Raw genomic sequence first — 14,466 nt, 5'->3', positions numbered from 1 at the left:
CTCCAGCCCCCCTGCGACCCTAGTGAGGATTAAGCGGTGTATAGATGATGGATGGATATAAAAATGTGTGACATCGCATTATGGTACGTTGTGATATGAGTTATAAGTAACTATATACAGTAAGTTGTCATAAACACTGTTCTGTTCATCTGACAGAGATCATGAGCTGCAGCGGTAGGCTGCAGCAAAACAGAGGACAGATGATGCAGCTGTGTCACACATCATATTTAATTGATGTCGCTTTAAAATGACGGCTTCAAGGCGAGGATGTCTCATTTTGTTAAATGCTTGTTGCCTTGACTCCGCTCTCCTCGTGTCTCTTCCTTGCCTCATTCGCATCTCTGTGGGAGAAACTAAGCTGTGAGGAGAGGAGTCGAGGAGAGGGATAAAGGATGTACAAACTAAGAAATGAGAACTGGGTTGTGTCTTTTAACTGTGGAGGGAAGCCAGAACACCTGGAGAAAACCCAAGCGCAGGGAGAATCAGCAGGTTTGAACCCAGAACCTTCGTGTTATGAATTGACAGTGACAACACCTCTACAGCACTGTGTATTATATGTGTGGCCTGCTGTCACTTTCAGTACATTGTTCACTCGTTTCAGGTGACAGTATAACAAGCAAATTCTGCTAGTTTGCACACCTTGCAGTGACCAAAACCAAAGGTAGAGCTTCATTTTTGTCAATTTTAACATTTTACCTGTAAGACGAATTACAGAAATACATTTCTTCTAGATACTAAATGTGCTACCTGCTCTGTTGTGTGTCCCTGTGTCTCCATTCTGTACCAGCTGGCCCAGGGGGCCGGAGCCCCGCCCAGGGTTGAAGGAGGCGGTTGGTCGACCAGATGGGGTGTCGGGATTCAGGCTGAATGCATTGCTGATCTGCAAACCATTTTCCTCTGCCTGGTCTTCACCTGCCTGGACACACAAGTTGTTTAGGTTAGAGTTTGTCCTTAGTGACAAAACATCAACCAAAAAAAACATCAGAAAACAAGCTGATTAGGAACCAAAGACACACGGATGTCATTTGCCTCACAGTGTCTAAAGCCTGCACTGAATCCAACCTCATCTAAGTAAAGTAGCTGCCAGTGCATCTTTGTTAAATAAATATTGGCATAACATATCAGCTCTCGACAGCTTCATTACAAAGATATCATGATCCACTTTGCCAAGATTAAACCTGCTATGCCAGAGAGAACACCTGCTTCACCAATGTTTACTAGTAGAAAACATCAAAAGAATGAGCTCTCCCTGAAATTAGGTAGAAGGCAAAAAAAATCATAATAATATAATATATTAATAATGAACCCCAAGCAGATTCTGTTTAACTTTTTTTGTTTTTAGCTCTTGCCACATTGCTACACACTGTGAGCTTACTTTTCACTGCAATATGAAGCCCTGCACCTCTATGGAAACAGCACAGCCATGGATATAAGAAAAAAACAACCCAAAAATGTCTTTCATGCAGTATAACAAAGTTATAATGCCATCAATCATTATGAAAGAAAGCAGAAGTTTACACGATTTTTGATCGTTGAGATTTGTATGCATCAGTGAAAACTAAAAGTCATGCATGGTGAGTTTGAAAAGTTCAAAATTTTCTCTGTGCTTACAGCTTCTAGCTCAGATACAGGGTGTAATTTGGGTTTGGTTTTTTGAAAATAACATCTTTTAGACAGAGGGTTAATAATCATATCTTCAAATAAAAAACTTAAACACTATAAAAAAAATTAGTCGCAAAATATGATAACTTTTGGGGATTCTTACCACTGTGACGTCCGCTGCTCCGCCCTGCAGTGACGTCACTGAGGTTATCATCAGGTTCATGTCTGTCTGAATGTCCACTGGATGTGGTGGAGAATTAGCTTCAGAAATGGCAGAGCTTCCTTTCTGGCTACTAGAGCCCAGTGTGGTGACACTGGCGATCCTTATCTCTGAATCTGGCTCAGTGCTGCTGAGTGCACCTGGTGAGTGTGATGCAGATGAGCCTCCAGGGGGCACTGGTGAGGAGGAAGAAGTGTCTTTCTGCTCAGAGTCCTCCTCATCATCAATGACAATAGGCTCCACCACCGTGGTTGGAGGTTTCGGTGGTGCCACCACCGTAGATGCGTTGGAAGACGCAGGAGAACTGGGTGTCTTGGAAGGCATCACTGCCGTGGACATGTCTACAGTTGCCACGGCAGCAGCCGGCTCTAGGCAGTCTGTGCTGGGCGTGTCCTGGGAGAAGGTTGTGGCAGAAGGCTGGGGAGCTTCCTCCCCTACAAGAACCACATCGTCATCATTGTCCTCTGTGCCATCCTCTTTTGTGGTTACATCTTCTGTTGCCATGGAAACTGCCTCCCCAGACTCCTCGGAGGGGGGCGTGGTCGGATGCTCGGGGGAGGGAGTGGCATCCATGGGCTCCACCCGCTCCCCTGCCTCTTCTGCCACGACAGGGTTTGGTTCCGACTCCCCATCCATCACTAAGGCAACCACCTGCCAACATAAACAAAAGGCAGTTTGAACACAATTAGGTGAAGGCAGCACCAGTGATTAGCTTTACGATGTCTGACAGCTGTACAGGTGGCTCAGGTATCTCCAGAGGCAGCCGCCCCCACACAGACTCACTGCCATTGTTAGAGCTACCACCTCTTCTATGTATATGTCATCACTGCCTTGTTTTTGTTAACCATATTAACCACAACACAGGTGTTTTTTTTTTTTTTGCAATGACCCTCTACAACATCCATCTAATTTCCAAAGAAGCTTGTTCCAGATATGAATATTTCCCTTCAAAAATTCAGTTATAACCTCTGACTTCACTAGATGCTCTGCTTAGGGTCAGAGCTTGGTGAAGTTGGGGCAGTGACGTGCCCACTTCTGTTGTGTTTCCTAATTTAGGACATTGTTGTCGATTCAAATTTAAAATGAGCACACATGCTGCAAAGACAGAAGAATAGATTGGCGCTACAAAAACACAAGATGAACCCTCAACAACAGTCAATCAACAGAAAATTAATCAGGAGACATTTCAATGATAAATAATTACTTCTGAATCATGTTTCAGCTGGTTGTACCGTCTCATATGTCTATTAGGATTGGACCCGAATAGCCGAATATCCGGTCGCTGTGCTGCTATCGAGATAGCAATTTTGATCTCCGAATACTCTATATATCTTTTATATTATTAACCTGTGTACATTGATAAATAAGGTAAAGTAGCTAACCCAAACTAAGGTGCATAAATTCAAAATAAATCTCTTTTTTGCTGCTCTCTATAAAAAAGTTAAATGACAATGACAAAAATAATAATCAGTATCGTCTGAAATTAAACAATTTATCGCAACAAATTTCTCAGCTCTATTGTCCAGACCTATTTTCTGACATTTTCAATTTCAAGCAATTGATGGGAAAATAAAAATAAACAGCTTAATGAAAAGCGGACTTAGTTGCAGCCCTACACAATAATTTGTGTCTACCTGTGTGACAACTGGTCAGATGTGAGTCATTCCAGCAACAGCAGGTCATGAAGTTCACGTCAGGCCTCCTTAATTTTATCTGTCGTTAACACTGAGGTTCTAAACATCATTTATCAAGTTAATGAGGACAAATAACAGCAGCACAGACATAAAACCTGTTAACACCGGTGACTTTTCTTCAGTGCTCTCGGTATTCTTACAATTAAATCAGTGGTGGAACCTGAACTGAATTATGAAGGATGGCAGAGGCTTTGTGCCCCAGAGTCGAACCTTTCCGGTCGCATTTACCGCAACGCTCAACACATGCAACGGTAGAGGTGACGTCTCCATGACTGAACGTAGACTCCTAAGAAACGCTACGTGCCTGCCCAGCAACGAGGGCAACTTTGCTCCTCCTCCTCTTCCTCGCTGTCACGTCTCTTCCACTCATCCTCCTCTTTCTTGAATCTCATTCTCTGCACCTCCAAACCAACCACCCGCCGCCCTACTCCTCCTTTTACCTGCTGCCTTTCACATCCCTCCCGCCCTCCCTGCTCCCTGCCCCTGCATATCACTCCACACAGCGACTCTCTTGTTGCCCTTGGCAACCAGTGAAGCTACACCTTGGTTGCCACGGTGACGGTAAGGCCCACCACCAAAGGGACTTGTTCTCGGTGCTCTACATCTGGGTGCTGTTGAGTTGGCCAACACAGTGTTTGAATGATTTAGATATATCAACCTGTGTGATGCAGGATTAATAACTGGCTCTGCAGTCATTTACAGTATGTAGTGCTTTATGTGAAAATGCATGTCCCAGTTACTAAATGTGGGCTTTCTAACTATCTTTGCAAATCCAGAAGAGAAGATTTTTTTTTTTTTTTTGCTTTAAATGCTGCAGTCTGATTTGGTGCCACATAAAGGATCAAATGCTATTCAAAGCACTTTTAGGATGTCTGCACTCTCTATATTGATCTGTTTCTGTCAAACCCTCCTTTTCATGTTACACAGCAGTGAGGGTGGCTGTACGCCACATATCACATCACTGCTGACAGCTGCAGCACACAAACACACACACACGCACACACACACACACACACAAAACACACCAACAGATGGAGGCTCACAGCCACACTTCTGTGCAGACAATGATCTTTGTAGCTTTGTTATTCACTACAACCAGAACAGGAAGAGCGTAAGCGCACCTGAACACAGCCTTTAGCGCTGTAACAGAGCGCAGTATACAGTTCAGAGGAAGCCAGGTCAGTGCTTTGACATCACTGTGGAGGCCATTTTGGCCCCAGCACTGTGGGGTGCATCCAATAAAAATCACAGCGCTACAGTGGCATCTTTGAAGATACAAGTCGAGTATTAACGTTTAATGTCTTTCACTTCCTCCACATGCTAGCTTCACAAACAAGTAGGTTTCTTAGATTTCAATATCTCAGATTCATAGCTAATTTCAAATGGGTGGCATGTTGGTTAGAAACGCCATCCTCTACCAAGACTTTCATGATTTCAGCCCAACGTGTGACAGTCTCAGAGGTGCTGTGCTGTCCAGCAGTGACCCTGACCTCCCTATGAAACATCACATGGCTACAAACTGGGACACATCTTTCTATAAGCGGTGATGATTCCTCGCAGCAACTATCTCGCCATGTAAAACCTCACAGCTTTCTACAGCTGTGTATAAAGAAGATCTGCACTATTTATTTGCACTAACATTTACGAGAATGTGCAGTTCCAAAACTTTTCACGACTTTTCTTTACACGCTTGCTTTAAGTATTAATAGAAGGCATCCTGTGATGTCTGTTTGTTTGTCAAAAATGGAAGGTTGATCTCGTACCAGTGGTGGCAGTTTGCGCTGAATTTACTTGACACTTACATTGAAGGTAGTAGACAAATTCACAAATACCTTAAATCCAATAATTATAAACCCTATTTGGATTTGGAATGTTTTTTAATTGCCCTGCCACCACAACACAACCCAAAATCTAAGACTGTATTTAAGAGATAATAACAAAGACGTTCTTCATTTAACAAACTCAGCCAACAATCTCAAAGCAGATGTACAACAATAGTACAAGAAAACTGTCTAAAATAGGGCTGCTGCCGACTATTTTCAGTATTGATTGATCAATTTTTTGGTCCATAAAATGTCAGAAAGCAGTGTAAAATGTCAGTCAGTGTTTCCCAAAGCCAATCGTGACATCATCACATGTCTTCGTTTGTCCACAACCCAACGATATTCAGTCTATTGTCACAAAGCCAGAAAAAAAAACAGAAAGTACTAACATTCAAGAAGCTCAAATCTAGAGCGTATAGGCCTTTTTAGAAAAATTTAAAATGATAATAATTGATGATCAAAATAGTTGACAACAACTGTAATAGCTGACAGCTCAATCAATTGCGGCAACTCCAGTTTAAAATGGGCAAAATTTGGGATTTAAAAAAACAGCACTACAAATCACGACAGACTAAATGCCAGTTTTTGGTATATCACAGCCACTCAGCGCTACGGACACATTTGGGTCAATAACTAAGATAGATTCATGTGGAATACGGAGCCCTACTGAAAAATTCCTGCCAACAGATGTGCAATTGCGGTGGTGACACTGACTGGAAGACATTTAATGAGATATTTGCTCAAACTGCGCTCTCAAAGACGCTGGTTAACTTTAATCACCATCTCTAACTGGCTCAACAAAAATGTAAACATTAAACATTAAACAGTGGCATTTACAGCAGGGCTACTGTGTTGTGCGATTAGATGTTTCAATTACAGGTTACACTCCAATGCAAACAACAAAAAGACACTTAGACAACAACCATACGTTCAAAATCCATGAAAGAGTGCAATTAAGAATTTCCAAACATATGCGTACTTAAAAACCACCCCTCTAAAAAAGCAAGTTAAAACATATGGGCTATCTGAAATATGGTTCACTAATAGCCACAGCATTAACAACCAACAGCAGAAATAGGTCATTTATTTTTAAATTATTTTAGCAAAATTTACAGTTGTCTGACTGCAAGTCTATCGCTTTACATTTTAGTCCCAGCTGTCAAGCAACAAACAATTACTTTTATTAATAATTATTCGCTTTGTTTGTAAGATGTAAGAAAATAGTCAAACATGTCTGTTACAATTTCTCGTAGTTTGCTATGATGCCTTCAAAAGTCCTGCTTTGTCCAACCACAACAGAAAAATGTTTAGGAGAAGGAAAAGCATCACATTAAGACATTTGTGACGCCTTAAAAATGACCAATATGATTATATGTTTATCAAAATAGTTGACAATTAATTTACCAGCTAATCATTGCAGTACTATATTTAAGTGTTTGATGTTCTCAGTGCAATTATGAGGGTAAACTACATATTCTGCTAACATGCAGTGTATTTTTGCTCCGTTTCTATCATATGTGTACATTTGGGTCATAAGTATAGGAGCTGAACTGGTACAAAATGTCAACAGCTTCTGTAACAGCTCATGCAATAACTGTATTTTTATTCAGGGAAAACGCTGTTGTTAAACTTGGCTCATGCAAACACAGGAAGGACAGAGTACCAGAGCTGTATACAGCATGTTTGTTGGTTATAAAGATCTGCTGGACTATAAAACACTGAAGCTGAATGAGGAAGAATTGCTCACTGTGACCATGTGACAGGAAGCACAAGGCAAAACAGAATGACATTCAAGATCAATACTGTTCTTGACTGTTCAAAAACAGGATGGGATTCCAAACAATTCTGTAAATCTGCAGCAAAATCTAACTTAAGCTTGTATTTTAGGAGCTTTCACCCAGGAGACCACATGTGTTACGGTAAAAACACATCTGTTTGGTGTTAAGTGGTGTCAAAATTTAGGAAGAAGACCCAAAAGGCACCCCTCTCCACGTGCAACACCTCACTAAAGCCTGGCTGAGCCGCACTAAAAAATAAAAAGCATCGCAGCTTTGTGGCCTGATATTACACAAACAGAGGAATCTATGTGCAAAGAGACTCAGTGGTGCTCTGAAGGGAAAAAATAGCCTGGTCTAGACTCAGTTCAGACTGCAATGCAGAGCTATGAGACAGCCTGCATTCACGTGGATGAGAGCAAAACGAGGATCCAGCATTAATGAGCTCCGACATGCAACCTTGCTCCTAACGTCAACACCAGGTGGACGGAAAGGTGGGCCGGCGCCGTGCTGAGGCTGCCTCCGTGCAACAAAACACCCAACGCAGACGAGGCGCTTCAAATCAGCGGCTGCGCCACACCAGACCCTCAGCCACATCACCACCTCATGCATAGGTGCTCATCTACCTCTCCAACGCTGCCTGCTGGCGCATGAAGCCAAGTTGACATTTTTTTTTTCTTTTTTCCAGCGGGTCACAAGGTGGAGACATGCAGCTGTTTGCGCCAGTACCGCAGATAGCATGCGACTAATAACATATTCAAATTAAACGCCTGAGATTATTATATAAGTCTTATGTCACTGAGAAGTGATGCGTAATGCGCAGCCACCAGAACATCCCCCAAGCCAACTGGGCTGCAAAAAACAGTCCATTCCGGTTACCTGGCAGCTGGATGCACAACTACAACCCTGCTCTGCACAGCTGAGGAGCTCTGCTGGGAAACATTAGAAATTAACCATACAAGGAGAGCCAGGGGCCGCTGGAGCCCTCCTGGCCGTGCCCTTGATTAGTAGCACGGTTTGGACAGATCACCACAGCGCCAAATCCGGTCCATGCACCCGGTTAGCGCGGTGACTATCCGAGCTCCTCTTCTGTCTCTCTTTTTTTTTTTTTTTTACAAACTTGGAAAAATGGAGAGCAGGTCCAAAACTTTGATCAAGGACAACAAACAGAACCGGCACTACCTGGGCTGCGCAACTCTCCCATAAATAACCTGGGTTAAAGGAGGAGCGGCAAGGTTGGGCTTCCAAGTTGGGGTCCAGGAGAAACGTGGTTCAGGGTGTTCCGTTCCGTTCCCACCCCTGCCCTTCCTGGCGCAAACAGCCATTGGATTAGCGGCGGATGGAGGGGAGGAGAGCAGACACAGACTGCGCCATTGTTAAAACACCACCAAAAAAAAAATAAAAAATGAGCACAACTTATTCGTATGAGATGGGTTGAAACAGGAGCAAATGTTGCACTCACAAACACACAACCCCTTTGGTTATTTAACAACACAACCCCGCTTCTAGTTCCGGTTCTTCTTTTTAATCGTGGCGCCAAAGCAGACCCGGAATCCGAATTAAAAAAGCCCGATTTTTATGATACCTGTGACGCTGGGGTTTTAATTGGAAAGTTACCCTGCACGGAGTCCACCCTGGCGCAATCAGTGGCAAATATAGCCGGCCGCCGCTAGGGGCGCCCTCCCAGCACGTATTACATGAACTGTCTTCATTTGTGTCATGCGGTGGTAAACAACGAGCCGCAAAGAAATCCCCGCATCGTGTTTACGTGAGTTACCGTGAACTGAGGCCACGTATAAGCCCCGGTATCATCACGACCAGATGAAATTTGCCCCCCCCTCCCCACACACACACACACACACACACACACACACACCTCCCTCCTCCCCCAGCGGAAAACAGCACTGCCTGCTGTCCGCCATTAGGGAGCCAACTGAACAATACTGGAGACTAGAGGCGGCAGCGGCAGCAGCGCACAGAGCGGCCAGAAAATCTGTTAAAATTAACTGTTTATTGAGCCCTCAGTGTGTCTCCTCGGCCCGGCGAGGCTCCAGGGAGACTCCCTGGACGTCCGGCCGGAGCCTCGCACAAGTTCCCCAAACTTTGACCAATTAGGCGTAAAAGTGGAAGATAAAAACCGTCTGTGAAATTCGCTTACCGGAGTAGAGCTGGAAACGGTGTAGCGCCACTTTTGTGCCTTGACATTAATCCCGGGGAGCGCCTGCGCACAACGTAGAACTTTCCACTTTCCGTCCAGAGATCGTCTATTGAGCAGATGAGCCACTGCTGATGGAAGACGTGATCCCTGTTGTGTTGCTCCTAAAAGATAGACGGACTCTAAATTAAATATTTGTTTTAAAAAATATTTATAATAATGTTACAAAATCCGCGATACAACAACTGAATACCATAACATTCAAAAACTGCAAAAACTTTGAAAATAGTCGCCAAATATCTTTAAAATTGTGCTATTTTTCTGCAGTTTGTATAACAAAACTCATTTTATGGTCAAGCATCATACAAGTTCACTAATAATCCTTTAATGTGGACTTTATGTGCAGTTTAGGGCTGTTTAAAGGTTTTGTAGGGCTACCATGTAAAATCTTTTTTTAAATCATTTTTTATTTTGCTAAAACAGGGAAAAATTGTAAAATATTTTTTCTTTCTGCTGATTTAAATATTTAAAAAATCTATATTTTTTTTAATATTGTGTAATTTTAAAGCCACGCATTGTAAGAGAAAAAACTGCTATTTGTAAAAATACAGATTTTTGATGTGGACCTGTTTTTGTTTTACAATCAATGTGTAAACTATGACTTTCTTTTTTTTTTTTTAGTAATTTGCTATTTTTCAGTTCTTTATATACAGACTTTTTCTTTTAAATAACGTCAAATATCTGAAAATTAATCATTACTTATTTATTTTATCTTAATAATGCTGGTTTACCGTAGAAATGCATTTTTATGGCCACACGTTACAGTCAAACGCTGTAAAAAACAAATTGCTATTTGTAAAAATACAGATTTGTGGTGTGAACATACTGTATAGTTTTGGCCTGTTTTTTTTTTTAAGGTTATTTTGAGTTACCCAGGAAAATATTACTTTTTTTGTGTGTTTGGTTTTAACAAAGCCAGAAGAATCTGTTAAATAATAGTGAATTGCTGAGAAAAATGGCAGCAAGATTTCCAGAAAAAATACCCTAAAAAAACGACTGAATAGTACAACATTAAAAAACTGTAAAAACTTTGAAAACAATGTTAAACATCTGTAACATAATGACATATTTAGCTGATTAAATACAGTGAAACCAATTGCTATTTAATGACAAAGAACAAATTCCTAGTTGGAAAAATACAGATTTTTGAAGTGAACATAATTAACAGTTTTGGTTAATAAATTAATATTTTTTCTGTGATTTATACCAGTAATTATCGGCAATGTCATTAAACAACAAAAAACTGTCAAATAACAGTAAATTGCTCAAAATATTAGTTAATATTAGTTAAAACTGAAAAAAAAAACACATTTTATTTTGTAATTTATCAAATGTTTCTTTAACATAGCAGCAAATATCTGTAAAATAATGGCATTACTAGCTGATTTAAATACAGTAAAATAGTGTAAACTATGGTAACACATTGTAAACAAACAACTAATTACTATTTGTAAAGACACAGACTCTTCATGTGGACATTATTTACAGTTTTGGGGCCTGTTTCTCGTTAACAGCCAATGTGTAAATTACTAAATTTTTGTGATTTCACTAATGTGCAATTTCTCAATCCTTTATACACAAACTGTATTTCTTTTAAATCATGGATAATGTATGCACCATATTGGAACTCTGTGTGGTGTTTAGGGACCAGCCTTTATGGTCATCAGTGCTGCTTCCACTCACACTCAGACGCTGTAGTTACATTCACTGAAATGCGGCCGTGGGAGTTTCAGTGAATGAACTTGACCCATCAGATCTGCAGGTCACAGGGATGCCAGTGGGATTTCAGGGGCGGCTGTGGGCCCCTCTGGTCCCTCCTTGGAGCCGCCTCTGCTTTTTGCATCAGTTTATGGTGAAAATGTCTTCGTTCATGTAAAGAAAAAAAAAAGAAAAAAACAGCACTAGGTGGCAATTTAAAATATAAAGGAGCATACTGCAGTAAGTGATGGAGCCCTTTTACTGTCACACTGAAAATCTTGTGAGGACTAATTTTGTGTTAGCTCGCAATACTTTTGCGATCCCTCGCAATAGTTGAACATTATCTCCCACGACATTACTTTACAGTCCTTCTGATCCATGCTAACAGTTACTGTGTTGGTCCAGTCCACTTACAACAAACTGCTGGTTTAAGGGAAACACTCAGTGAAAACAGACACGATGCAACACTTTAAGTGATTGCTGTCTATTTATTTTAAAAGGCAGATCCTCGACAGCATCCGGCTGCCGGTTGTGATGGTGAGGCTATGGATAAATCGGGTAACTGCTCGGTTCAATCAGTGGTGCTGTGGATGTGTCCAGATGTTGCTATTTAAACTTTCTTCTATGACAGATGTGCTGATTAGTTTATTTAGGCGTTCAACGAATAAAGCAGCTTTGATACAGCTCTCAGCCAGCAAAGCCATCACTACACAGACATGCACACACACAGACACATACACACTATTGCTGCATGCTGTCATTGGCATGATCAACACATTGGCCAGAGCTGAAGCTGCACCGACTCTGTCGTCACAACTGTACGAGATGTTTAATGATCCGGTTCCATGCAGCCCACAGACTGCTGCTGGTTGTGACTATAGAGGGAGTCGGTGCACCATCAGCTGCTAAGATACAAGCCTGCACCACTGCAAGGAGCTGCAGCTCTCTCAATGACCACTACTGAGACACACTGTATGACTGCAGCCTCGGGAGGACAGCTGTCACCGAGGCTGCAGCCGTAGTCACAATTGTGACTGAAGCCAAAACAATGACCATAAATACAGCCACAGCTTCACCATCACCAAGCAGCTGCAGCTGTGCTCACAACCAGCAGCTGGATGCCGTCAGAGTTTGGCCTTTAAAAATGAATGAAGTGCAATAAATGCATCAGTGAAACATCCTAACAGCTTTCTGTAGTGTCTGCAGAGTTACATGCGCTGCTCATATGGATCAGAGGGACTGCAGCACATATTGAAACGGAAAGCAAAAGTTATTGTGACAAAGTACAAAACTATTGCAAGGGAATGTGAGTCAAAAAATTGTGCCAGTGATCCTTTTGTATTGCTGTCAAATACTTACTCTCTGGTAGATCAAATATTGAGGGGGAATAGCCCCCATGTTGGAAATCTGCACCTATGTGAGAATACATAGTGATTTATGTGCTGCGTCTAACTTTCAGCATTTTAAAAACACAGCCGAGGAATTTATTTTTGTTTTGCATAATTATTAGCTAAAAATCTGGCTGTGCAAATTGTTGTGCACAGCAGCCATTTTCAATAATCTGTATGGGAGAATAAAAAAATCAGGAAAGACGTTTGTTATTTAGTTTTTCAAACAGCTTACTGCTTCAGACACATACTAGGCAAAGATAATCAGGTGATGTTGCTGTGGTTTACAAAATAAATCTCAGGGGTCATGAGAGGATTGTGAGAGAACAAAAATGAGAGTAAAGCATAAAAAAAGTTTTATAAAACACTGCGTCTAGCGTTTCTTTAAAACGGCATCTTAAGGCTGGTGCTGGTCTTTTCTTATGGCCCATTGTACACATTCAGGACGATAAAAATGGTTTCAACAGGCTACAGCAAGAAAATTTCCCTCCAAGGTTGCACTAATCCCTTAGGCAAACCATGATGAGTCAGGCCAAAGAAAGTCAGGAGCCACTGAGACAAGAGACAATAAATTCTAACCTTGATTTTTGTGAATTTAATTCGGCTTGTAGGATGGTGATCAGACATACAGATTTGGGGAACATGAACTGACATCTCCTCAGCGGCCGAAATAGTGAACTAGTGGGATGCTGACTCGTAGATTCTTTTAATAACAAACAACTGTGTTTGAAGGTCATATTTTACATTGTGCAAATAAACAAGAAAACAGAGATAACTAATTGCTGGTGTCACTGCAAACCCTTTAAGAACTTAGAAAATGCTTTTTTTTTCTGGTTTGCAAAGCATACCGTGGTGTGCTTCGTTAAACTGAGACAGCCAACAGCTTCTCTGATAATAAATGTCAGATTGGTCAGACTTCAGGTGTATAACCCAACCACAGTGAATGTAAAGTTTGCGTTTATTTTGTCAAAGCTGTGTGAGGTGATGCATCAATAATCAAGTTTTTAAAATTTGGGAATTGTTAATGGATACAGTAGATTAAAACTGTAAAAAAAAAAAAAGAAAAAAATTAACTGAAAAAAAAGAAAAAGTCTAAATTTTGTGATTCCATTTTGTGGCCACAACAAGACTTTTAAGGATATCATCTTGGGTTTTGGAAAACATTGATTGGCATTTTTCACCCTTTTTTTTTTACATGTTATTGTACAAATATTTAACAGGTTCATCGAGAAAATCAACAGTTTTACAGACAAGGAAAAAACACACTATTGGCAGCCCTACAGCCAAAAGTTCAGTACTGAGGTTTAGCACAAATCCCAAATGTCTTACTCACGATTGCGTGTTGAGAGCTTGACTTGGATGTGTCTTCATAGACTCAATCATTTATAAAGCTATTCTTTGTCTGCTCCCTTCAAATCTGTGGATGTACAGCTCTCAGAAAAGTTCTTCTTGTCTGCTGTCTATTCCCTGGGGCTGTACTGAGTTGGGAAACATGGCCATTTGAGTTCACTTTATCAGTTGCAAAGTGAATCTTAAAAAGCTGATTTGACAGGATGACTTGAAAGTAATTTTACATGACAAATTCATGTGTATATTTTATTGCTGCCTTGTTTTTGCCATTTCATGATACTGTAAAGCACTCTTGATCTTTTAGTAAACCTTATATAAGTTATTATATGTCTGTGTGTTTGTATAGTGTTAAGTTGTTCTGCTGTCTCTGATGGTACGTAAACATGAAGCCAGCTTTTTCATAAAAGCATTAAACTTGCTACAGTTGTGCTTCTTTTTCAAACATAGAGCCATTGCAAAAATGTTTTACTTTCTGCTAAAACCAAACTATGTCCCCATCACAACACAGAAAAGGTGAAGTCTGTTCATATGTTTTAAAGGTCATGGATTACAATGACATCATATACAACATCATAAAGTGTTCATGTCAAGAGTTACCCGTGAATTCAGAGGCACCGTGGAATCATAGATTCTGACAAACCAGGCTAGACAAGTTTAAAAGCTTCCGTTTATTAACTGTGACAATACATTGACCGTGAAGA

The 14,466-nt window shown here is 41.0% G+C and overlaps 1 protein-coding gene across 1 annotated transcript in view; it reads right to left on the bottom strand.

Moving 5' to 3' along the window:
- Positions 1–9,345, bottom strand: part of zmym2 (zinc finger, MYM-type 2) — a 42,234-nt gene extending 32,889 nt beyond the window's left edge. Inside the window, exons 1-3 of the mRNA XM_008281594.1 lie at positions 9,273–9,345; positions 1,766–2,473; positions 748–916 (exon numbers count right to left, since the gene is read on the bottom strand). Coding sequence (XP_008279816.1) covers positions 748–916; positions 1,766–2,458 — 862 coding nt within the window. The 5' untranslated portion in view covers positions 2,459–2,473; positions 9,273–9,345. The remainder of the gene's footprint in view (positions 1–747; positions 917–1,765; positions 2,474–9,272) is intronic.
- Positions 9,346–14,466: the final 5,121 nt, after the last annotated feature.

Source organism: Stegastes partitus, unplaced genomic scaffold, assembly GCF_000690725.1.
Source record: "Stegastes partitus isolate 25-593 unplaced genomic scaffold, Stegastes_partitus-1.0.2 Scaffold238, whole genome shotgun sequence".
NCBI classification, from domain to species: domain Eukaryota; kingdom Metazoa; phylum Chordata; class Actinopteri; family Pomacentridae; genus Stegastes; species Stegastes partitus.
This window is presented reverse-complemented; position numbering and strand designations above follow the sequence as displayed.